A 25,125-nucleotide genomic window follows, 5' to 3' on the forward strand; every position below is an offset into this window, starting at 1 on the left:
AGACAGGATAGATATGGAGTGTTTTCTTTGAATTTGTCAAATGTAAATAGACTAAACATTGTTGATGTATTTATTACCTGTATATACTGTATACAGTTATTATACTTATTGTATCTAGTTTTTCTTATATTAGCTATAGCTTTTTTATTTCAGACAAAAAAGGGAAATGTATTGGTATTTCATTTATACTTTAATAAATAAAGCTTGCCTGAAGCTCAGAATACAAAACAGTCACACTAGTCAGCCATACTGACTAGGCAGTGGTGGCACACACCTTTAATCCCAGCAATCACACTTATTAACCATAATGGCCTGGCAGTGGTGGTGCATGTCTTTAATCCCAGCACTAGAGAGGAATATAAGGTGGGATGAGACAGGAACTCGCTCTCTTTCAGTCTCAAGATTTCATAGAGGTAAGAGTTCTCTAGTGGCATGGCTGCTTTGCTTTTCTGAACTTCAGGTTGAAAACTCTGGGTTTTTATTATTTGTGCTATGAGGACATGGCTCAGTGGTAGTGTGCTTGCCTCACATGCAGGAGGCAGTGTGCTTAATCTTCAATAGCTTGAAACAAATAAACAAATGCTTATTGTGAGGATAAAAGTCTATAACCATATTTTTAAAGCCTGATCTTAGGTATGTGACATAAAAATATAATACCTTACAATATTGATAGTCAGAACACAAAGTATTTTTTAAAGTATGAAAATAAAGTAGTGCTTACAAAAGAGTTAACACAGCAAAGTCAACCACAAGCTACCCAACTAAAATTGCTTCAATGGAAACAACTCCATCAACACCTTAAGAAATGAGTGATCACCTCTGCCTGGAGGAGCTTAGGAACTACTGTAAAAATACAAGAAGAAAAAGATCAGGAAATATAGAGGCTGGAGAGATGGCTCTGGATTAAAATATTTGCACACATGAACACACATAAGGGAAAAAAGAGTTAAGGTGGAGGCGGGGACAATCAGAATCTTTACACACTGTTAAGACCACAGGCATTTGGGAAAATAGTTGGAGGACTTCTGAGATGTTTGCACAAACTTACCTTATAACTCAGAAACTTCATTCCTAGGGATTATGTAGAAAAATGAGGAAAACTGGACCATACAAAGGTTCATAACTGAATGTTTGAAGTATAACTGCTGTGGTGATAAAGAGGTGAAATTCAAATGGCCAACAAGGTCATTGACTAGTAGTGAACAGGTTTTAAAAGTCATATATACATAAGGAACGTAATAAACAGGAATGACATACTGATGAGACAAAATGATGAGACTCACCGTTTTGATTAGTGAAAGGTACCACATTTGTGCAAAAGAACTACATATGCTATGATCTGATTTCTGTGAAACATCTACAAAAAAGTCATTTATGGGAAGCAAAAAGTATGTTAGGGGTTGGGGGCAGAGACAGCTTCCAAAGGATCTTTCTAGGGGGATGAAAATGTTCTAACACCAAATGTTAGAGAATGTTCATACACCCATAAATTTACTAAAATGAAGCATTTTACTAAAGGCTTATAACAGAGTGATTCTGCCATGGTGACTTTTTTGCCAGCACTGAACTGTTTTTTATGATGTAATGTGTATATGCTTTGTTAAGATAAAAAGAAGAAAGAAGGGAAGAAAGGAAAGAGGGCTGATTTATAAAAGCAAGCACACCTAAACTACACATTTGTCTAAATATAAAAAGAATACAATTCCAGTCCACTGAAACCACATAAGAGCAGGTACTGAGGGAGAAATAAGTTGGTATGAGAGGAAGACCTTCTAACACAAGGAACTTGACGATACTGATAGAAATATAAGGTCACCTAAACAAGGATGGCTCTTCGGTGACAAGCTTATGAAGATACTTCAGAACTAAGCTGGGCAAATGGTATCTGACTAATAATCAACAAAAAGCTATTGCTAATTATACTAGTTGCTGTGGAAACTCCTTCAGCCAATAGCCTTTAAGATACAGAAATACAGAAATAGTTCTTAAGATAAAGTAAAATAAAACAAAGCCCTTATAAGTCTGCCCAAAAGTCAAAATTACATGCTATTCTCATGGTACTAAAGGATTTTAAAGAACCTCTCAATATAGTTACTGATTTGCAATATTCAAGAAAGAGTTGTTTTGCATATTAAAACCACTAAATTTATACCATATGATACAAAATTGACTTCATTATTTATTTAGGTTCAAGACATAATAGGCTTTGTTCCACATAGATAACACAAATCATCAAATCCCATATGGGTCTGCCAGGCCCTCTAGCACAAGGTAATACAGAAATTGATCAATTACGAATTGAAAACGTGCTAAAGGCTTCAAAATTTCATTTAAAATAATCATGTCAATAGCAAAGGTTTAAAAAAGGAGTTTTCTATTGCATGACAACAAGCTAAGGAGATTATAAGATGTCCTACTTGTTCTTTCTATAACCAAACACTGCTACCTGCAGGAAGTAACCCAAAGGGTACTCAAAGGAATGAAATCTGGCAGATGGATGTGTTCCACTTTGAAGATTTTGGAAAATTAAGGTATGCACACCAAACCACTGACACCTATTTAGGTTTTCAATGGGCAACTGCTTTGAGTTCAGAAAAGGCTGGTTCAGTAATCATGCATTTATTAGAAATTATGGCAATCATGGGTATACCTGCACAAATACAGACAGTGGTCCAGCATATGTGCCTAAGAAAATGAAACAGTTTTTTGCTTATTGTAATATAAAGCATATTAAGGTATGCCACACAATCCTACAGGTCAGACAGTTATAGATAAGATCAAGTCAAACTACAAAGGATATGTTAAACAAACAAAAAGGGGTGGAAAATACCACCAGAACTAGATTACACAATGCTTTATTAGTCTTAATTTTCTTAATGCTAATGAGAGAGAACAACAGCAGCAGAGAGACACTGGACAATAAAAATGCAAAAACAAAAAAACCCTTCTCAATTAAGCCAGCCAGTATATTTCAAGGATGTGTTTACCTCAGAACGGAAATCAGGAGATGTGCTACGTTGGGGAAGAGGTATCACTCTTGTTTCCACAGAAGAAGAAAAGCTATGGATATCATCAAAATTAATAAAGATTCAGTTTGAAAAAGAGACTCCTCTCGATAAAGAGAAATGACAGCTCATCCACAGAGATGACAATCCTACAGGTAGTAAGGAAATCTCATAAGGATTGGGGCAAGGTTCTGTTCTTGCCTTTGCAGGATACACACATTTTCAGAAAGTAGAGAGGCCTTGGCCATCTAGATGCCTAAAGAAGAAGTGATAGCTATCGAGAAAGAATCATCAAGCAAAGAGAAATCTGACTTATGGTACCCATATCCTCTGGAGGTAAAATTTCACTACCTAAACATACATATCGCCCTACTTCTCAGTATAATGTAGTCACAACTCACTTCAAAATCAAATCTGGCTTTGGAGCTAGACAGTGGCTAAAGCCAAGCATGTTGTTAAAAGAAAAACTCAGAGCTTCTGTCTCATATCAGGAGCCATCTGGTATGGGACAGAAGGAAAGAAATTTAGAGAAACTTTTACTTCTCCCCATACCTACTTTGTCTCTATGGTACCTTTTGTTAAATATATGTCTATATGAATGCTTATGTTTTTCACAACAAACAATAAATTTTCATGCAGTAATATTTGAAGTTTTCAGGAAGAAGATGGGGCCCCACAACAACAATTCCACCTGGTTGATATAACATCATGATGCTGATAGCACCACTTTAAGATTGGTTTTGGGTTACAAACTGCTCGAGATGATGCCAACCTCGCTAGCTGAGATGGTGACCTTCTTACAACGTTCCGGTCAGAACTTCAAATAAAAACTTCCAAAAAAAACCACAAAAAAACCCAACAGATGACTCAGAGACTATCTACAATTGTACCAGAGAGTAATCTTGAAACGTAATCATTTTAGTTTTTACAGGATCCCATAGAAATAACATTGCACTCATGACAGCTAAAAGTAATTCTAAAACACATGTCCCCTCTCCCAACAAAGTTTGTCCTCAGGGTCAGGGACATCTATTAGGAGTTGGTTATAAGTGGTATAGGGTTGAGGTTAGAAATTAAGTAGGCCCAGGGATCTCTTTAAAAAAGGGGGGGAGGATTAAATGGGATAATAGGTAAATTAGTGTAAGCTTATTCGCACTAATAATAATAGGAGTAATAGTGAGAATACTTGTGAACTATTATCTATAGACAATTTACACTGGTATAGATTCTTATATATTGATATAAATTCAAATTATCTTTGTTATATTGAATATGCTCATATTTCTGTGTACAATATTTGTGCAAATCTTCAGTTATTTTGTCATATTGTATGTATGCATGTTTCTATCTCTGCTTAAGATATTTACATATTGATGCAATTTTAGGATATATTCATATATTGCATTATACATTTCTACCTCTGATCAAGACACTTATAAATTGTTTACATTTTGAGGTCATTGTCCTCATTTGCTGCACATTTGTTTAAAGACTGTTTAATATCATAATATGAAGGCCTAGTTTTAAAGCTATATAGGTATTAAGAATTATAGGTCAATAGTCATCCATGTTTGTCATACTTATGGTTAACTAATCAGGTTCTTTAGATGCACAGAGATTGTATTCCGCATAGATAGGTAATCTTCAACTATTTCAAAGAACTACAGAATATGGCATTTAAATAACTTAGAATTCTGTTGATGTGAGATATCATTGCTCCTAGCACATATCTATTCCCAAGAGAATGTTGGGCACCAAGAACACTCCACTTGGAGCTTGTTTTCTTCTTGGCAAAACTGGCCTCTGGGAAAGAACTGCCCCTGCCTCGACCACTGACGAAATGCCTGGTGTTCAGACAGGACAAACAGACTGCCAAACCTTGCCAAGACATAGTAAGACAGTTCTGAAAATTTTCCTGCCTCTGGAAATGATCTGTCACACTAGGCCTTAGCCAAAGTTGATTGCCCTATCATTGTAAATAAGACTTTGAATGACTGTCCAGGTAGGTGATTGTCTGTCATTTCTTGCACCTTTTAGAAGTTGCTTGATTGAACTTCCTGTTTACTCAAGTAATATTATTTTCCTTCTTAGGTCTTTAATAGAGTTAAATACTAGATAGTTGTAGCTATTTTTCTCTCATGACTTAGCCATTTCTAATAAGACTTAGACTCTTTTGGATAGGATAACTATTGAAACATTTAGCATATGTTTCTTGCTTGATGTTCATGCTGGTTGTAATTCTAATTTTTATATCTGATATTTGTTCTTACTCTATGTAGTTTTGTATTAGGCTTAGAACTCTCTTATTTAGACAAAAGGGGGGGCTGTGAGAACTCCTTCAGCCAATAGCCTTTAAGATACTGGCCCACTTTGGGCGTGGTCTCATGTACTATATTTGCAGACAAAAAGCATGCATGGTCCTCTTGGCTGCTGGATTTAGTTCCAATTCCCAGAGCACGTAGAGGACTGCAGATCCCTACTCTTTTTGTGAGTTTACCCCTAATAAATAAACCTTTATTATACTCCATTCTGGGCTAGTGTAGAAATCTTTTGTAATGCAACAGCTAGTAATGGTAGAAAATAGTGTGGTGGGCACAGAACCTGGCAACGGTGTTTATGAGGAAATAATGGATCATCTAAGACTGAGGATTTATATTGATCTGAAAAAGCAATGTGACTGGTCTGGCCATTCTATACACTTTTCATTTTAACTCACATGTCTATTACTATACATGCCTATTAGACATATCATATCATGACAAAAATTCTAATCTACTGACAGAAACAAGAACTCTTGAGTCAAACTAAAGAAAGTAAAAGAAAACTCACCATTTTTTACGTGAAATTTTCTTGTACATGTCCACTTTCTTTTCTCCCCAAATTTCATTCACCACTTTTTTTTTTAAAAAAAAAAAAGTTACTCGATTTTTTGAATGTGTGTGTGAGACTTTTTGTATGTACATGAGAGAGACAGGGCCAAGTGTCCAGGCTGGCCTTGAACTTGCTATGCAGTCAAGGATGAACTAAATTTCTGATTCTCATGCCTCTCTACCTTCTAAGTCCTGGGATGACAGCCTTGCACCACCATGCCCAGTCTGTGCAGTGATGGTGACTGACATGAAGCCTGCATATGCTAGGCAGGAACTTTACCAACTGAACCACATCAAGTCCAGCAAACCATCATAAGTTGAAAATGTACTTACTACATAACTACAAACATTATAGTGTCGCAACACAGTATACAATATCAACTGTTCACCCTTGTAGAAAACAAAATCTACAGCTTATTGCCACTGTCTAGTATCACAAGAGTGACCTTATATCACCAACACAAGATCAAAATCCATATTTTTGAGTATCGTTTACATAGAATCAAAGTATTATTAAAAAATCAGAAGCCAAATCACTGTAAATAATATCTGTACTCCTTACTCTTAAAAAATTCTATTTTCACAATAGTCATATATATAATCTAAATATTTGTAACTATTAAAGAAATATGTATAGTAATATGTAACTAAGTACAGTCAGACAATTTTTTTTGTCCACTTGGCTGATCTGGAATCACCTCAGACTGGTGAAACACACCTCTGGATGTGTCCATAACAGGGTTTCCAGAGAGACTAACCAAGGTAGGAAGAACTACCATGAATATCAGCAACTTCACCCTATGGACCTGAGACCTTAACAGAATAAAAGGGGTGGGGGGAGAAAGCCAGGTGAGTGCTGGCATTATTCTTCTGCCCCCTCCTCATCCACACCAGCCTTTGTCACAGCTCCGACTGCCAACTATGTTGAAGAACATGGGGCCAAACAAACATGAAATGAGGACTCTGAAACCATGAATCAAATTAAGCCACCCTCCTTTAAACCATCCTCTCATGTTTGTGGTCACAGAAACACAACAGTAAATAATACAATAATCTTCCAAAGCAAAAGCACCAGAACTAGATGAGTCAACTAGTGAACAGTACCAGACAGTTAGGAAATACCTATCAATAAAAATAAGTTGAGAGCACAGAAAACATCCGGGAGGTGGTGGCACGCCTTTAATCCTGGCACTTGGAGGCAGAAGTGGGTGAATCTCTGAGGTGGAGGCCGGCCTGGTCTGCAGAGTACGTTTCAGGGCAGTCAGGGCTACACAGAGAAACCCTGTCTCAAAAAACAGAAACAAAAACAAAAAAGAAAGAAGTAGAAAGAAACCTACCCAACTTATTTCAGTCCAAAATTATCTTTTATTTATTTTATTGCACATCCAGGAATGCATCCCAGGTCTTCATGCATGTTAGGCGAGCATCCCATCCCTGACTACAAGCCCTGTCCCCCAAATTATCTTAATGTACAAACTGAAAATATTTCAAGAACACAAACCTAGAAACCAAACATCTCAGGAACAGACCTGTAAAAACTCTCAGCATTTCAGCAAATGGAATCCAATGATGTATAAAGAACTAAAGAGCAGGACAAAGAAGAAATTATCTTGGGTATGCAAGGCTGGCTCAACATATAAAATCATCAACAGCATACAGAATGAAAACCACATGATAATATCAACTTATATAAAAAAGCATTTAACAAATGTAATATCCATTTATGATTTAAAAAAAAACAAACCTCAACCAAGAGCTGGGCAGTGGTAGTGCACACCTTTAATCCCAGCACTCAGAGATGGCAGATCTCTGAGTTTGAGGCTAGCCTGATCTACAGAGCAAGTTCAAAGATAGCCATGCGACAAGGAGAAACCCTATCTCAGAAGAAAAAAGAACAAGAAAAACCTCAACCAAGAATGAAGAGAAACTCTCTCAACTTGATCCAGAATACTCCTGGAAAATAAAAACTACAATGATGTCATGTTTAGTGAGATATTTAAAACAGTCTCCCACTGAGATCAGAAACAGCAAGAGGTCTTCTCTCCATTACCTCAGGTTTCGTTTGTTTGTGCGCTCTGTCCCCACCCTGCCCCCAAACAGGATAACCTTCAACTCATTTAAGGCTGGCCTTAAATGTGGGAACCTCCTACCCCAGTCTCCCATGCGCTAGGATTACAAGCGACCATGTACATCTGCTTATGGGTGTCAATGGCAACTTTACTTACAATTTTTCAAAACTTAGAAACAACTATCACTTAGGTACATTCAGACAATGAAGAATTATTAATCATCACTAAAGAGAAATGAGATTATTGAGTAGTCAAGAGAAGACATGGAAGAATCTTAAGCAAACATACTATTATAAATGAAAGAAGGAACTTTGAGAAAGCTACACACTATGATTCTCCCAACACGCTAATCTGGAAGGAAAACAATGGAGGTTATTTAAAGCCCGGAGATGAGGTAAGGAGGGAAGAGCTGTCAGAGCACAGGGTTTTTAGGATAGTGTACTTACTTCATACACTGTTATAGTAGCGACACATGCCATTGTATGTTGCCAAAATCTACAGAATATACAATCCTGATGTTGGTATCCAGGAGAGGCTATCCATGAGGGGAGCAAGGGGTATAAGGGCACTCTACAGCTTCTGTTCAGTTTTTCTAAGAGCCCAGAAGTGCTCTAAAAAAATTAAGTCTATTTAAAATATGTCCTAAGTTTCATGACTCATGCTTACACTATTTGAATCACTGTTTTTATGATGCTTTCTTACATGTACAACTTTCTAGAGACTGAAGAACCTTCTGAAGACTGTTAGGAAATGAGGCAAACTACATCACTATGATTCTAACCAGTGAATTTTTAACTTGAAGATTCCTAACACATCAGATATTTTCATTTTTCTAATACAGATATATAAACAACATTGAGTCTAAAGAACAGAAATGAGACAATAATCTGTTTCTATTACAAAGATAAAGTAATCTCATACCTGAATTATTAGGTTTGTCCATATGAAATGCAAACTTACACATACATAAAAATGTAAAGTGTATTACTCCCAAAACATACAAATAACTACTCAATGTTATTCTTACTGCAAGTAGGAATCAGCTATTGGTTTTAAATGTATCCCAACTAACTCTGGATTAGGAACCTGAGCAATATTACAGAGCTGGTTTCTTTCTGGGCATTCAGTTGCCTATCAAGTAACAGCATGAACTCTATGCAGATTTAGGGGATTTAAATGACAACTCTATTTCCCAGTCATGTAAGCCTAAGCCAGTCAGAACCCATCAATAATTTACTAATTTGTAAAAGAAGGATAATTCATTATTTGGAGGATAAAACATGATGGTGAAAATCTTAACAAATACCACGTATACAATATAATTATAAAATTAACAACACTTTATAATTATATATTGCCTTATCTTTCACGTCATAATCAATGCATGAATAAGGCTTAATTACCAATCTTATAATAATAATAAAACTAAGTTACAATAATAAAAAGTTCAGCAAATTTAAAAGGAAATTTTTATTTTTAAAATATAATTTGTTAAAAAATTAATGAATCACTTACTGATGTCTATCCTCTGTTCTACAGGTAAAGGATTGATTCGGGTAACAAGTTTTGAAAGACATGTTGCTGCAAGGAGCTGAGCATAGGATGTCTGTAAAGAACAGTAATTTTTATTATCATCACAAAAATAGAATAGTCAAAAAATAAGAAATTTTTCTAAGCAAAAACAATAATTTGTCGAGTTCTCCAAAGTTGTACATGTATGACAAATAAGACCCATGAATGCAGTCTCTCATAACACATCATCAGTTGAAGGAGGTGTAGAGTCAGTTCAACAGCACCAAGTAAATGGAAAATAAATGTCTGAACAAGCTTAAACCAAACACTCTTACCATGGCCTAGCAGTTCTGCGCACTCTGTGCTCGTTATACCACCAAACACACCTGCACACACGCTTCCGAAGGCTGCGCCCAAAACAGTTTTTCAGTGCTTCCCCCGCCATGATTTCTCTGTTCCTTCTGATTTATTTCTGACTGTGGCTGGCCATGAACTTTCACTTTTGTTTAAAGATTTGCATTTTTAATTTGTGTTTATGCATGTGTGCTCACATGAGTTTATGCACACTACATGTGTGCAGGTGTTCTCGGATTCCTGGAATGAAGTTATAGGCCACTGTAAAGCACCTGATGGGAGAGTTGTGAACTGACCCTGGATCCTCAAGAAGGAAAGCAAGTGCTCGTAACCACTGATCATCTCTCCAACCTCACCACCAATTTCTGAACATACCACAGTGTATTCAAACTATAAAGTCATGTTCATCCTCAAAATTCAGTTCATATATTCATTCTACTCCCAAAAATTGCTTACCAAATTGTACTTTTTCTCTAGATTACAAGGTGGGGAAAAAAAAAGATCCATAAACAATATACTATTTTCGTGTAACCTGTGAGCTAAAGATGGTTTTCACAGTTTTAACCACTGAAAACAACTTTAAACAGTATTTTGTAACATGTAAAAAGCAGGTGCAATCTCAACTTCAGGATGATGAAGTTTATGACGCACAAAGCCTTGCCCGGTGTTTACCTGCTGTCCAAGGCTTACTGCATGGGTAATGGCAGATCCTAGCAGCTAAACTGACCTGGTTTACGCTCAAACCCGGCTGCTTGCTGCTCATGTGCCACAGACTGTAGTGATGCAACTCCAGTCTCCAGAGTGTCACAGGGACTGAGCCAACACAAGCCATAACCTTTATCGTATCAATACATAGCCATCATGTCAAGAAGAAAATGCCTAAATGTCAAGGCATAGTGTTCAATTAGTAGCAGATCAGTGAGTTTTCCCTAATGGTGCTACAGCTACCTGTGGAAAAAGAATTATATATGTCAACGATTTCAAACTAAGCAGGCATAACAAGAGTTCAACTTAAGAAAGTCAGTAGTCTTTCTGAAATTTAAAACAGACTATGTCAGAACAGCAGTTTCTTTTTTAAAAAGACGTAAAAAATGAAATCAAAGTTAAGTTTACAAGTAGCAGCTGGGCAGTGGTGCACACCTTTAATCCCAGCACACCGGAGGCAAAGGCAGGTAGATCTCTGTGAGTTCAAGGCCAGCCCGGAATACAGAATGAGTTCCAGAACAGCCAAGGCTACACACAGAGAAACCCTCTTCCCCTCCCTCCTCAAAGAAAGTTTACAAGTGGCTCATTATTTAAGTGAACTAAAAGGGAGTTCCTTACTAATGATGAGTTAGTCACCATTATCTACTGTAGTGGCTGAAGTTAGTATAGAGAAAATAAACTTCCCCAGCCTTTCAGTGAGAAGTTAGTATAGAGAAAATAAACTTCCCCAGCCTTTCAGTGAGAAGTTAGTATAGAGAAAATAAACTTCCCCAGCCTTTCAGTGAGAAGTTAGTATAGAGAAAATAAACTTCACCGGCCTTTCAGTGAGAACAAATGCTCAGAGGCAGACACTGAAGCAACACGAGAAGCCAGTTTACAGGAAAGGCTAATAAACTGCAAAGATTATCATTAGCTTTCAGTGAATGGGTTGAGGTTACTAATAACTGTTCATGCTATTAATGCTACTGACACTTGCCATCTACTTATTCTAGTAGTCAAGAAAGAATGGGAAGCAATTAAAGAACTGTTTCTTTTTACGAAGAATCTGTAGAACTACAGACAGAATATTTTCAAAGGAGCTGAGGAAGCATTAATTAAATATAAACCTTGGGTAGAATCTGCTATACACGTGTGACAACAGTACATGAAGCAGAAAGGGCTGGTCAAAAGCTTGTAAATAATTATAATAGTAATAATTTTGAAGTCTGTATCACTCACTTTATTATAAGCATTTATTCTCGAGTGAACATCTAAATTGCTCCTAACTTAATGAACCAGGAGACCTCATTTACTTTTGTGAGCTCATCTTCCACTGTGGAGATTTCTGCCAGATCAAGATGCTGAATACCCTGACTTGCCCCCAACAAGGCAGACTAATAGCTTGTCAGAGATAAATTGGATTTTTTTCTTTTTTTTATGCTCAGGTCTGACAGTGAAAGTTTAAAGATAAAGCAAAGCCACTATTTTTCACTATTAAATGGCTTTACAAATTAGTTCATACAACAAACTTGTTCTCTCAGTGAGAACAACCTAGTGCCTAATGTGCAGGATATAGCACTTATACAGGGGATGGCAGGATGAGTGAGACTCAAGTCACTAGGAAACAATTAACATTGTGTGAGTCACAAGGACCGCCAGGCCACTTCACAAGCCCGACACCGAGAGAAGCTAAAATACGTAGTGGAAGCGCCATTCCCAACACGTTTTCTCATCTCCAACTACAGTCCCAATAGCAATGTTTATACTGATGCAAGTATAATGAAAATTTCCATTTTGCTGTGCAACTGAAGACCTTCTACCTAATTTTTAATTGGAAACTATTAATCTGCAACACAATGATAGGCAAAATGGCATATATCAAGAGGATTAAGACACAGAAATGCCTTCTAAGTGAAAGTATGCGTAATGCAGATGAGACGCCAAAGCACTGGTATAATGTTTGGCAGCATCTAAGTTTGTGAAGATATTTTCAAAGGTATAAAATCTTAGCCAGCATAACAGGATACACCTTGAATACCAGCACTTTAAAAGCAAAAACAGGTGGATCTCTGTGAATTCAAGACCTGCCTGGTTTACAGAGGGAGTTCAAGGTCAGCCAAGGTTCAGCCAAGGTTCTCACACAGTGAGATCCCATTGAGAAGAAAAAATGCATTATTATAAGTCTGCATGAAATATGAACATCTGCCATCAAGTCCAATAACAGGAAACACCAACTTTAAACTCCAATTAATTCCAAATATTTTATCAGCCAACCTGTATGACATAAAAAACTACATTTGGTGATTATATTTTGAATTCTACAAACAAAACTTTGAGGATTTGCTTTCTCTATTATTATAATTATGAAATGCCAATTTTGACTCACAAAGCCTAAAATACTACATGGCCCTTTATGGAAAGTTTGTCACCTTTTCTGTAAAACATAAGTCTCTTTCTGTGGTATTTTCCACATCATTTCATACCTCTTTATTTATAGATATGTGCCTCTCTAACTAAACAGTGAACTACTTTAATTCATGTAAATAGGTCAAGTAAGCTGTAGGGTATTGGTTATGTTTCAGTATGTGCTGACTGCTGAGTCAATGTTCTTCAATTGATCGATAGGTAGATAGATAGACAGCTATGAATGTATAGAATGAAGGTATAAAGAGGCAGTAAGCACTCTTCTGAACAATCCTTTGATTTTTCCAGAGTTAATTATAACTACCTACAACATTTGGATTTTTTAAGTTATTTCTGAAATAAATTGTTAGGACTGGAGATGTAACTTGGTGTTGAAGGAGCTGCGGGCTGCATTCCTGCCACCCAGCTCCCGGCTGCCTGGCTAGCTTATGCCCCGAAATAACAACACACAAATTGTATTCATTTAAACACTGCCTGGCCCATTTGCTCTAGCTTCTTACTGGCTAATTCTTACATCTTGATTACCCATTTCTATTAATGTGTGTTGCACCCCAAGGTGAGCTTACAGGGAAGATTCTAGCCTACATCCATCCTGGGTCGGAGCTTCATCGCATCTGCCCTGGAAAGGAGCAGGCATGCCATCTGAGCTCACTTCCCTTCTTCCTAGCATTCCATTCTGTTTACTCTAAACATCTAAAGGCTGGCCTATCAAATGGGCCAAGGCAGTTTCTTTATTAGCCAATGGCCTTCCTCCATCAACTTGGCAGTAGAAAGCTTGTTTAACATGTAAAAGGTCCTTGTTCACTCCCTCGCAATATGAAAATAAGCATATAAAATGTGACATAAAAGCAGGTCAAGAACTAAGAAACTATTCCAACACATTCTTGTTTCTACTTTGTAGCCTTTTCCGGGGCTTTCTAATTCTTTCCTGCTTAACCCCTCTGACAGGGAATTATAATAAATAGATTTGGCAAAAGCTGCGAGTATCACTGCTAACACTGCTTGCTATTACTGTTAATACTGGCCTTGCATGGTTAATCACTTAATACATACTTACTGTTCCTTGTTCTAATAAAAGTTGACACTTGCTGAGACATTCTGGGCTGTCAATCAGTTCCAAGAGTGCTTTCTCAGCCTCTATTCTTTCTGTGAGATCAGTCCCTACGTAGAGATGAGTACACAATGCTTCCAATTCGGCCAAATTCTTCAGAGGGAGAAAAAAAGACATTTGACTTAAATAAAAATAAATAAATATATTAGACACAGAAAATGAGATGCAGAAATAATACTTATATACATTCAATCAATATATAGTTATTGTGCAGCAATGACTCACTTAGATATAGTAAAAAAGAGGCACATCTCCTATTTCCCAAATTACTAACTTAAAAATTGAGTTATGCAATGTAACTTAATAGGGAAGATTCTCTCCTTAAGGAGCTCACAAGGTTATGCCTGAAGAAGAATGACATCTATGCTAAAATGTTCAAAACCAAGAATGCCTCAAACCTAAAGGGCAAACCAGACGTAGAAAAGATTAGAAGGTAGTGGAGGCAAAGAAATAACATTTACAAGGTCTTGAAATAAAATGAATGTACTCATTTCAAGGCATTCAACAGTGGCCAGTAAACAGCCAGGAGATGCCCAATGAAGTTAGAGGCTAGAATGAGCACACAAAAGCTGCCCACAGATCAATTTACGCTCTTCTGTTGTTTCCAATCCTACTGCAACCTATAAAAAAGAATTAATGATAATTATATGTAAGCTGACTTGGACCTTCTGAACTCATAGTGCTTCAGGTCATAATTTTTGATCCTACAATATTTCTAACAACATTCTAACTAATTATTGCACAGGTTCTTATCTTATAAGCACAAAGACTAATCCATTCTGTCTACAAACACAGTATCATCTGATGATATAGAATACAGGGAAACAGTGAACTACCAAGTGAATTCAGTTTAAATGAATCTTGTTAAAGCCGTTCACTAAAACAAAAGATTTCACTTGGGACTTGAATTATATACTTGACAAAAAATATTGGCAGAGATTTCAAAAACAGGTAGCCAAATGAACATAATGGGTTATTCCAAAAGAAATGCCAATTTTGTTCTGGCCTGAATTCTTTTTGTTTTGGTTTGATTTTTTTGTTTATTTGTTTTGTTTTTTGAGACAGAGTTTCTCTGTGTAACAGCCCTAGCTGTCCTGGAACTAGCTCTTGTAGACCAGGCTGGTCTCAAACGCACAAAGATCTGACTGCTTCTACCTCCTGAGTACTGCGATTAAAGACGTGCTCCACCTCAGCCCGGATTCTGGCATGAATTTTTATATCCAGCTTACAGCTGCAGCAGGCTTCACACCCCTCAAATCCCCAAGCAGCACTAAAAAGGAGATGCCATGGCTCCCATCCTTGTTCCCACTTCTCTCTTTGTAGGTCCTTCACATTTCCCACTTCCCTATCTGTGCCACAACCCAGTAGCCAAGACTCGAGAATTTTCCAAAACTAAAGTTTCATATTGATTCATTAAAATAAGGACCCCCACCAAACACAGTGGCACATACCTGTACTCCCACCATCTAGGAGGCAGGAGTACTGCCCTATGTTCATCACTTCACTTAGAGTTAGAGGCCAAGGTGTACGCACCATTGCACACTTTATACCACTGTAAGGTAAAGAACTATACCCCTAAAAGACAGGTCTAATCCCTAAACCTCAGAGTCTATGAGGAAAATCTTCATTAGAAATAAGGTCTTTATAAACCTTTAGTTAAGGAATTTGATGAAATCATCATAGATATGGAGTGGGCACTAAATCTAACTCTAAAGTCAATTACTGGCATCCTTATATGGAAGGACACAGTTGTACATTTCTATAATCCCAGAATTCAGGAGGCTGACACAGGAAGACTGAGAATTCAAGGCCATCCTGGGTTTCATAGGAAATTTCCAAACAAAATAAAAAAGTCTTCTCTCATAGACGGGATGCCCTGGCCCCCTTTACTGTATAGCGGAACTTTCCCCAGAAATGTATGAAATATAAAGATTGATCACGAAGCTAGGACATTCTGTCTATCAGGGCACCAATACAGGTGGGGACATGTGAGTGTCTGCCTGGGACTCTTAGAGCATCATGAACTGTGAAAGTAAGACACAGCCCAAAACACCAAACGTTCTTGGAGGTACCAATGTTCACTTCCCTAAACTGATAAATTGAAACATTAAGTCAGTAAAATATTGCCTTCTTTTCAGATTGTAAACATGTTCTCATTGGAGGATAGAGAAAAACAGAACACTTGGAATAAAACCTCTCTGCAATTGAAAATGAAAAAAATATCATTTGCACCTTCATAAAACTACTTGCAAAGGTAACTCTCATGAACATGGAAGTTGGCCATACTTTTAATGGTCATTATCACCACTCTTTCTCTTTAAAAAGGAGTAATTTTCTGGAAAAAGAAAGGGAGAAGGAGATTTCAGATGCAGTGAGATACAGAGGAGAGAGCCATAGGAAGACAGGCAGAGACTGGAAAGTCACATCTAAAGCCAGGAAGTACCAAAGTTTCCAAAAGCAGTGAGAAGCTAGGGTGAAACTTTCAGAAGAACCAACCTCATTTACCCCAGTCTTCCGGCCTTCAGAACTGAAAATAAATTTGAGTTTTAAGCCACCCCACTTGTGGCATTTGTTACAAAGGATCTAGAAAACCAATATTTAAAAATATATAAATGTTAATATTAGTCAAATCAATGATATCTAATTATCCAAAAAAGCCTACTAAGAAACATTGTGAAAAGGTCTGGATTGTATTTGCCTTGCTGTACTGATTTAATAAACTTCAAGGCAGAAAGATAGTATATAGTATATAGTTAGTGTTCAGTTGACATTATCAATCACCTCTTTTTCAAAGATGTTTCAAATTACTTTTTAAAAAACTTTTAGAATTATTTTGAGTGTTTTTTAACATTTATTGTTATGTATATGGGTGTTTTATTTGCATGTACATCTGTACATTAGATGCATGCACTGCCTTCAGAAGAGGGCATTGGATCCCCTGGAACTGGAAATACAGTTAGTCATCTTTCTGAGTGCTAGGAATCAAACCTAAGTCCTCTGGAAGAGCAGCCAGTGCTCTTAACCACTGAGCCACCTCTCTAGGCCAATATTTTAAATTAACAAATGAAAAGTAGTAAAAAATTAAAAGGGGAAAGTTTGAACTTTTATAAAAGATTTGAAGGGTACACCAAGTTGTCTGTTACTGTAATAGTTTAAAAAAATTCTGGTATGTTCATATTTGCTGGTTACCTTTAGAGGTTTACCAGATCCGGTTCTTATTGTACTTATTATTTACGTGTTTCTAATGTTGACACTATACCTTAGAAGCTTTAATAATCCAAACATGTCAGTAAATTGAGACAGCATGCCTTTCTGAGCCGTTCTCACTATATTCTCAGACACCAGTTTATAGAAACTAAGATGAAAATTTATCAGTCTACTGAGAAAGATAAAAGACTGTAGACAGGTTCTCTGGGAAACCACGTGCTAGTCAGAAGACTGGTTGGTTAGCAGTGTCTGGGTCATACCTTCCTACCAGAGCAAGAATCTTTGTCTGGAAAGGTTTAATGTTTAACACACCACATTTTGTGGGTTATAGAAGTGATTTTTTTTCATTGTTAAACACTGTCAAGGTACTTGTAGAAGTGGTAGGCAGATGGTAAGAGGTCAGGTGAACATGGTAGATGAGGCAGAAGTACAAAGCTCAATGAATTCAACTATTGGAGCACTAACTGTGCAGCATGCAGTTCAGGTTTGTCCTGGAGAAGCAATGCAGCTGTGGGTGCTGCAGCCTTTTGGTGCGCATGTCATGGACTTGCTGAGCACACTTCTCAGATATCATGGTTTGATCAGAATTCATTCATCATGTAATAGACCAGACAAGCAGCAGAACACCCAACTGTGACTATGACCTTCTTATGGTGCAAGTTTGGTTCTGGAAAGTACTTTGGATTCTCCTCAGTCTAACCACTGAGCTGGTCATCAACAATTGTCATATTTAATTCATTTTTCTGTCACACATCACAGTCTGATCAAGAAATGGTTCATCATTGTTGGGAAGAAAAAGAGATGCACCAATTCAAAACATTTTTCTAAAAAAATGTTCAACTAGCTCATGAAAAATCCATTTACCAAATTTTTCTGCCTTTCCAATTTGCTTCAAATGTCAAATGACCATGAATGGTCCGCACTGACTTCTCTGGCAGCTTCTCCTACAGTCGAAAGAGGTTCAGCTTCAATGACTGCTTTCCGTGGATCACTGTCAACTTCTGATGGCCAGCCACACTACTCCTCAACTTCAGGACTCTTGATCCCTTTGCAAACCATATTGAACCACCACTGCAGTTTGTGAGCCAAATGTTCTGTTGAAATGGTCTCTGCTGCCATTGATCCATTTTATACTTAAACAAAAAATCGTTCACAAGATGGCTTAGCAGGTAGCCGGAACTCATGAAGGAAGAGAATCTACTCCACAAAGCTGTAGTTTACCCTCTTCACATGTGCCATAGCCCACACACAGTAATTGTGGTAGTTTGTATGTAAGTGCCCCCATAAGTTCATAGGGAGTGACAATATTATAAGGTGTGGCACTCCTGGAGTACATGTGGCCTCTTTGGAGGATTATGTCACTGTGGAGTTGGGCTTTGAGGTCTCATATGCTCAAGTCATACCAGTGTCTCAGTTCACTTCCTTTTGCCTGCTGATCAAGATGTAGAATTCTCAGCTACCTTTCTAGCACCATGTCTGCCTGCGTGTAAGCATTTTCTACTGTGAGAACGATGAACTAAACCTCTGAACTGTAAGCTAGCCCAATTAAATGTTCCCTCTTTGTAGGAGTTGCCATGGTCATGGTGTCTCTTCACAGTAATAGCAACCCTAAGACAGTAATAAACAACTAAAATTTTTAAAATCACTCAAATTTGTTTTTTGTCTTCATCATTTCCATAATATAAATCAAAAATAAACAGTAATGTCACAAGCAAAAAACATACAGTGAGAAATGCATATTAAAATGATTTACAACATAACCACATGTGTTAAGAATATCAAATGACATATTTCCACAATGCAAAACTACAGTACTTCTGCAACAACCAAATAGTTCTTTAGGTGCCTCACAGTTTACCAGAGTATTCTCATCTTTCCTTAAGCCAATTCTGAAAAACAGATTCCTATTAACTACTTAATTTTAGTATAGCCTCTCACAGACAGAAAAACTGAAGTTGAGAGGGCACGTGCATGTAGGCTGCACAAGAGTCATTTAGTAAACAGGCAAAACTAAGTCAATGACAAGTCTACATGTAACAGGCACCTCCCTCGCCATCTGACATTCTTCAGTTACTGTCTACCTGCCACCAATGTCTAATTCCTACGTTTAACCTACACACACACACACACACACGCTTTCCAGGAAGGTACTAAAAATTACAGCCAACCAGCAGAAACCAAACTAAACATGTCTCCAGCAGATCTCTACTCCAAGTGTCCCTTTCCAGTGGTGCTGGAGCTCCAGGCCAGGACCTAGATTCACAAGCTTCATGCTGTCTTCTGTTTTCCCTCTCCTTTGGTCCTCTGGCAATCGGAGTGAGGTAGCCACTAGTGCAATGTAAACTCCCAGGAATCTACAAGGGTGACACCAGCTAAGATTCCTAGTAATGCAGGACATGGAGCCTGAACCAGCCATCTTCTGTAACCAGGCAAGGCCTCAGGTAGAGGGACTGAAGCACAAACTCAGCCATGATACCTTCCACCTACAATTTGTTCTGCCTGTAAGAGTGCTGGGGTGAAGGTGGTGTAGACCTTGTGCAAGTGGTCAACCAAAGACTGGTCCAGCTTAAGATCCATGCCACAAAAGGGAGCCCACACCTAACACTGTCTGGGGACCCAGAGGATGGATAGCCCAAAGCCCTAGGAATGAACCAATGAAAGGATTCCTAATGATATTCTGCACTACTCATAGACCAGAGTCTAGCATATTCATCATCAGAGAGGCTTCATCCAGCAACTGATGGGAGCAGATGCAGAGACCCACAGCCAAAGATAGGTGGAGCTCAGGGAATCCTGTGGAAGATGGGAAGGAAGGACTATAGATGGTCAAGGACTACACACACACACACTCCAAAAAAAAAAAAAAAAACCCCACACACAAAATCAACTAATCGGGGCTCATAGAGACTGAACCAATAGCCAGGGAGCCTGCATGGGACTGATCTAGGCCCTCTGCATATATTTTATAGTTGTGTAACTTGGAGTTCTTGGGGGACTCCTAACAGAGGGAGTAGGGGCTGGGGCTGTCTCTGATTCTTTAGGCTGCTTTTGGAACCCTGTTCCTCCTCCTGGGTGGCCTCATCCAGCCTTAATGAGGAGACATGCCTAGTCTTATTGCAACTTGATAAGCCATGTTTGGATGATATCCCTGGGAAGCCTGCCCTTTTCACAAGGAAAATGGAAGCCAAGTGGATGGGGGTGGGGGGGCAAGTAAGGTGGAAGGGGACTGGGAGGAGAGGTTAGACGGGAAACTGCAGTTAGAATATGAAAGAAGAGGCTAGAGAGATGGCTCAACAGTTAAGAGCATTGCCTGCTCTTCCAAAGGTCCTGAGTTCAATTCCCAGCAACCACATGGTGGCTCACAACCATCTGCAATGAGGTCTGGTGCCCTCTTCTGGCCTTCGGGCATACACACAGACAGAATATTGTATATATAGTTAATAAATAAATAAATATTAAAAAAATATGACAGAAGAAAAAAATTTTTTAAAAAGTGATTGTTGTGGTTTGAAAGGAAATGTCCTCCAAAAGGAGCAATACTATTAGGAAGTATGACCTTGTTGGAGCAGGTAAAGTCTTGTTGGAGGAAGTGTGTCACTGTGGGTCTCATATATGCTCAAGAGACCACCCGGTATCACAGACCACTTCCTGTTGCCTGCAAGTCAAGATGTAGTACACTCAGCTTCTTCTCCAGCACCGTGTCAGCCTGCACACCACCATGTCCCACTATGGTAATGGACTAAATCTAAAACTGTGAGCCACCCAATTAAATGTTTTTCCCTTTGTAAGAGTTGCCATGGTCATGGTGTCTCTTCACAGCCAAAGAAACCTTAAGACAGAAGTCTTGCCCAAAAAGCAATCTGGCCTTTGCCCTCAATTTCTGGTAGATAATCTGTCATAGTTGACAGTAGTTATATTTTTAGTACAAACACTGACCATACCTAGTCACAGGTTCAGGGTTTTGGCTTAGGATGATGATTTGGGATCACAGGTTACCAGTGGAACTCAAAATTATCAGTCATGTCTAAGTAATGAATCTTCAATAAACACTGTGGGTACTAGAGAGTAGGTGAGCCTTCCCACCTTACAGTGGTACATGCAACATGGATGCCAGGAGAATATCCTATCCCGAGGACAAAAGATGTATTTTAGAATCTTCAGATTATCCTCTATGTATCTCCCTTTAGCCAATCTTCTTTCCCTATAAAGAATCACAATTATGAATTCAATAATTTTGATAATTGATCATTTTGATGAACTCTGAGCCCTACTGGGAAACTGACAGACCTCTGGGTGGCTGTGGGAAATCCCTGAATTTGCTGTTGGTGGCAGGAGGACTTTTAGGGACTGTGGCCAGCTCCAGGTGCACAGCAATTTCCTTTACTCATCCAGCTCTACCAACCACTTCTCTGTGAAGATCCCACTAATATTCAAACACTGGGGCAATTAAGGAAATGTTCCAATATGGCTTCCAATGCCCTGGACTTTTCCAGAGGCTGCTTAGGAATAAGAGGAATGTGTCAGAGTAAACACTGGTCCAATGAGAGACAAGCTTTGGGATCTGACACTCCCTTACTGAGTGATCATTGCTTTCCCCTAGTATCACTGCTGAAACTACAGAGAAAATATCAGAAACCACCATGAAGGGTAAAGTAGAAAGGGAGTGTCCCAGTGACTGCCACACTTCAGACAACAACCGCCTTTCCCAAACCACTGCTCACCAAGCTAACACTGTGCATCTCTCACTCACATCTAGAGTCAATCCCCAGCCAAAGTAGGGATTAGAAGACTAGCTACTGATCTCTGATTCCAGAACCATTCAGAGAGCAAACCACTCAAGTCCACTAAGCTTTCGCCATATCATAGCTAGGCTACTTATTCCCGATTCTGTTGTCCCTCGTTGTGCTCCCCAACCTGGACCTCCTCCTCAAAGACAACCCAGATTCATATCTTCTTTGGAGACCAAGAATACACCCTAACTCACTGGCTCCGAACTGACTGGTTTCCAGAAAGTCAGGACATGGATTCAAAGGTAAAAAGCACAGTATGGCCAGTCAGTCCACACAGGCAGCATTGCCCTGGGGACATTTATGTCAATTACCAAGTGTGAAAAAGACACTGAAGCAATGCCCTAAAAAATGTTACTTTAATGAATATTTCTGGGAATGATATGATCAGTTTGGGCATCAACATCTAACTTTTTCTAATATTGCCCTTGGGTATGAAGGTTTCCAGGACCTGGCAATTTACCAGGCACCATCTTTCCAAGTCCAACTAAGTTCCAAAGTTCTTCCATACCTTCTAATTTACTCAAGACATACCTGCCCTATGTACATCTGATAATCTACTTATGATTCACAGTAAGTTCTCCCTGTAAAAAATTCCCACAGGGCGTATTTACTAAAGTAACAATAAATATGCAATTCTGACCTGGGACACTTAAACAAACAAACAAACAAACAGGGTAAGTCAAAACATAGAATGTGGGTCTATTTCCGGCTTGGAAACACCCCTTAGAAGAAGCAATAAAGCAGAGGATCTGTCTACAAGGGGAATGTGACACTCAGACACATTGCCACCAAGACTCTCCCTACTTCTCTAAGGTCATCTGCCAGGCGACACCTCCCCTGAGCTCTTTCTTTTCCAATTAGTCTTAGGATCCAGGAACAGGCAGGTTTTCAGAGGATGTCAAGGTCTTCCACAATCCTTTGCTTTGCCCACACCGTCTTTCAGCCTCTGTGGTCTTCCTTTCCTATTTGTCTGGTCATCTACAGTTCCGACAATCCCCGCGTTCCTTGGAGTTTGCTCAGAGGCATATGTACCAGCGGTAGGAACCAAGTAACAAGTGGAGGCTCCACTCTGCAGACGCGATCGCCTGCCCGCTTTCGGTGCTCCCGCGATATCCTGTGACTAATTCTACCATAACAGTTTTCACGTGTGCAGTAATTACTGCGCGCTCTAAAAGGATAAGGGTGGTAGCTGACGTCGCCCTGCAGCCCCAGAACGTTCCGCCACCGTACAGACACCAGTCGGGAGGCTCCGTAGACGCCGGTGGGACGAAGACCCGCTGAGCGCCGGAGCCACCAGGCAGACGCACCCCTCCAGCGCAGCCCGCGCCCTGCCCCGAGGCTCCTCCAATGAGGCTGCGCGCTCCCAGACGCGCCGGGCCTCGACCCGCCCGCCCGCCTCGGGCCAATGACAGTCCTCTAGCCGCGCTCCCGCGCTCCCGCCGCCCCGGCCTCCGAGCCCAGGCTCCCCGGGAGGGCGCGGACCGCGGGCTGGGCGTGAGGGCTGCCAGGCGGCTCCTCCGCACCGGCTCCCACCTGCCCGGACGTCGCTGCAGCCCACGCCGACGAGGGCGGACTCGGGTGGGCGAGCGCAAAGCCCGCCGCCGACTCGCCGTCCCCGGGCAAGGGGCTGTGCTCGCTCGGGGTCGCGGCCTGGGACCCCCCGCCGCCCGCCACCGCCGGAGCTCCAGGCCCGCAGCCCGGCGCACTGACCTGAAAGTGCAGCGCCATCTTCTCGGAGCGGCGCGGGCCGCGCGGCCCTAGGGCCGAGGGGAGGGGGAGCGAGGGCGCCGCGCGAGCCCGACCGCCGCGGGATCCCCCACGCTGCTCGCTCCCTGTGGTCGGCGCGCTCCGCTCAGAGCCCCGAGCGCAGTGGGCGGGGCTGGCGGGGCGGAGGGGGCGTGTCCTCGGGCGCCCACGCCCAACCGCCGGTGCGCTCCTGTTGCAACCGCTGCTTCCTCAGGTCTGAGCCTCTGACCTCTGCCCTTTAGCCCACCACCACGACCCAACTGCCTGCCATGGCAACCACCATATATTTTTTTTTCTTTTGAACACACAGCTTCACCTGCCCGGTCTGTAACTATCGTGGACCAGGCTGGCTTCGAACTTGCAGCCATCTGCATCGCCATACTTGTTTTGGCTAACCCTTAAATCTACCATAGCCAGGCCCAAGCGACCGCTCAGCAGTGGAGAGCACCCACAAGCTCACAACTCTGCCTGCAGCTCCAGCTTGTGGCGATCCAAATGCTTTAAGAGATTTCTGCACCACTTGCATACATATAATAATAAGTACATCTTGAATCTGCCACAGCCCATCTTGATGCCTGACAGGACTGTAAAAATATATCATCCGTGGGTCCCTAGTTCCACATCTCCACAAATATTCTTGTCCTCTAATACCCTGACAGCCGTTGACCCCTATAAGCAACTGCTGCCTTAACTTCTGCCCTCAATGCCCAGCTCTCATTTTTTCTTTTAAATTTTTTAGACTTTATTGAGTTAAACTAACAGTGTACATGTGGGATTAATGTAAAATTCTAACTTGCCTGTGCCTCGTCTACAATTTTATATGAACTTATATTTTACATCAAATTATCCCACTGGGATGGGGGTATTAGAGATAGGATCAGAGCCACTCATTCTTGGTCACTCTTCATTTCTCCAGAGTTCAACACTTCCGTTTGGGGGGCCTTGTCTTTTGTATGTAAGAGGAAATTTTCCTTTAATATTTCTTACAGTTTAGGTATACTGACAACAAATTCTCTCACTTTTTGTTAATTTGAAAGCATTTTTATCCCATCAATTTTAAAGGTAGTTTTGCTGGGTATAGAATTCCATATTAGTCTGTTAATTTTTTTTAAGCTTTTAACATTTTAAAAATGACCTTCCATTGTCTTCTGGTTGTCATTATTCCAATGCAGAAGTAAGTCATCAATCTTATTATTGCACCTTTGAAGATAATATGCTCTAATACTTAAAGGTTTTTTTTTCCTTCTCTTTGCTCTCAACCAGTTTGAGTTTGTCACTAAGTCTATGTGTTATATTCATTCTGCTTAAATTTCATAGTTTTTCTCATGTGATCTGACATTTTTCATCAGCTTC

At 39.8% G+C, this 25,125-nt stretch overlaps 1 protein-coding gene across 1 annotated transcript in view; it reads right to left on the minus strand.

Annotated features, from left to right (window-relative positions):
- Nucleotides 1-23,819, minus strand: part of Ranbp17 (RAN binding protein 17) — a 329,913-nt gene extending 306,094 nt beyond the window's left edge. The window contains exons 1-3 of the mRNA XM_057775288.1: nt 23,737-23,819; nt 13,976-14,122; nt 9,460-9,550 (exon numbers count right to left, since the gene is read on the minus strand). Coding sequence (XP_057631271.1) covers nt 9,460-9,550; nt 13,976-14,122; nt 23,737-23,754 — 256 coding nt within the window. The 5' untranslated portion in view covers nt 23,755-23,819. The remainder of the gene's footprint in view (nt 1-9,459; nt 9,551-13,975; nt 14,123-23,736) is intronic.
- Between the last annotated feature and the right edge of the window lie 1,306 nt (nt 23,820-25,125).

This window comes from Chionomys nivalis, chromosome 7 (assembly GCF_950005125.1).
Source record: "Chionomys nivalis chromosome 7, mChiNiv1.1, whole genome shotgun sequence".
In the NCBI taxonomy this organism is placed as follows: Eukaryota; Metazoa; Chordata; class Mammalia; order Rodentia; family Cricetidae; genus Chionomys; species Chionomys nivalis.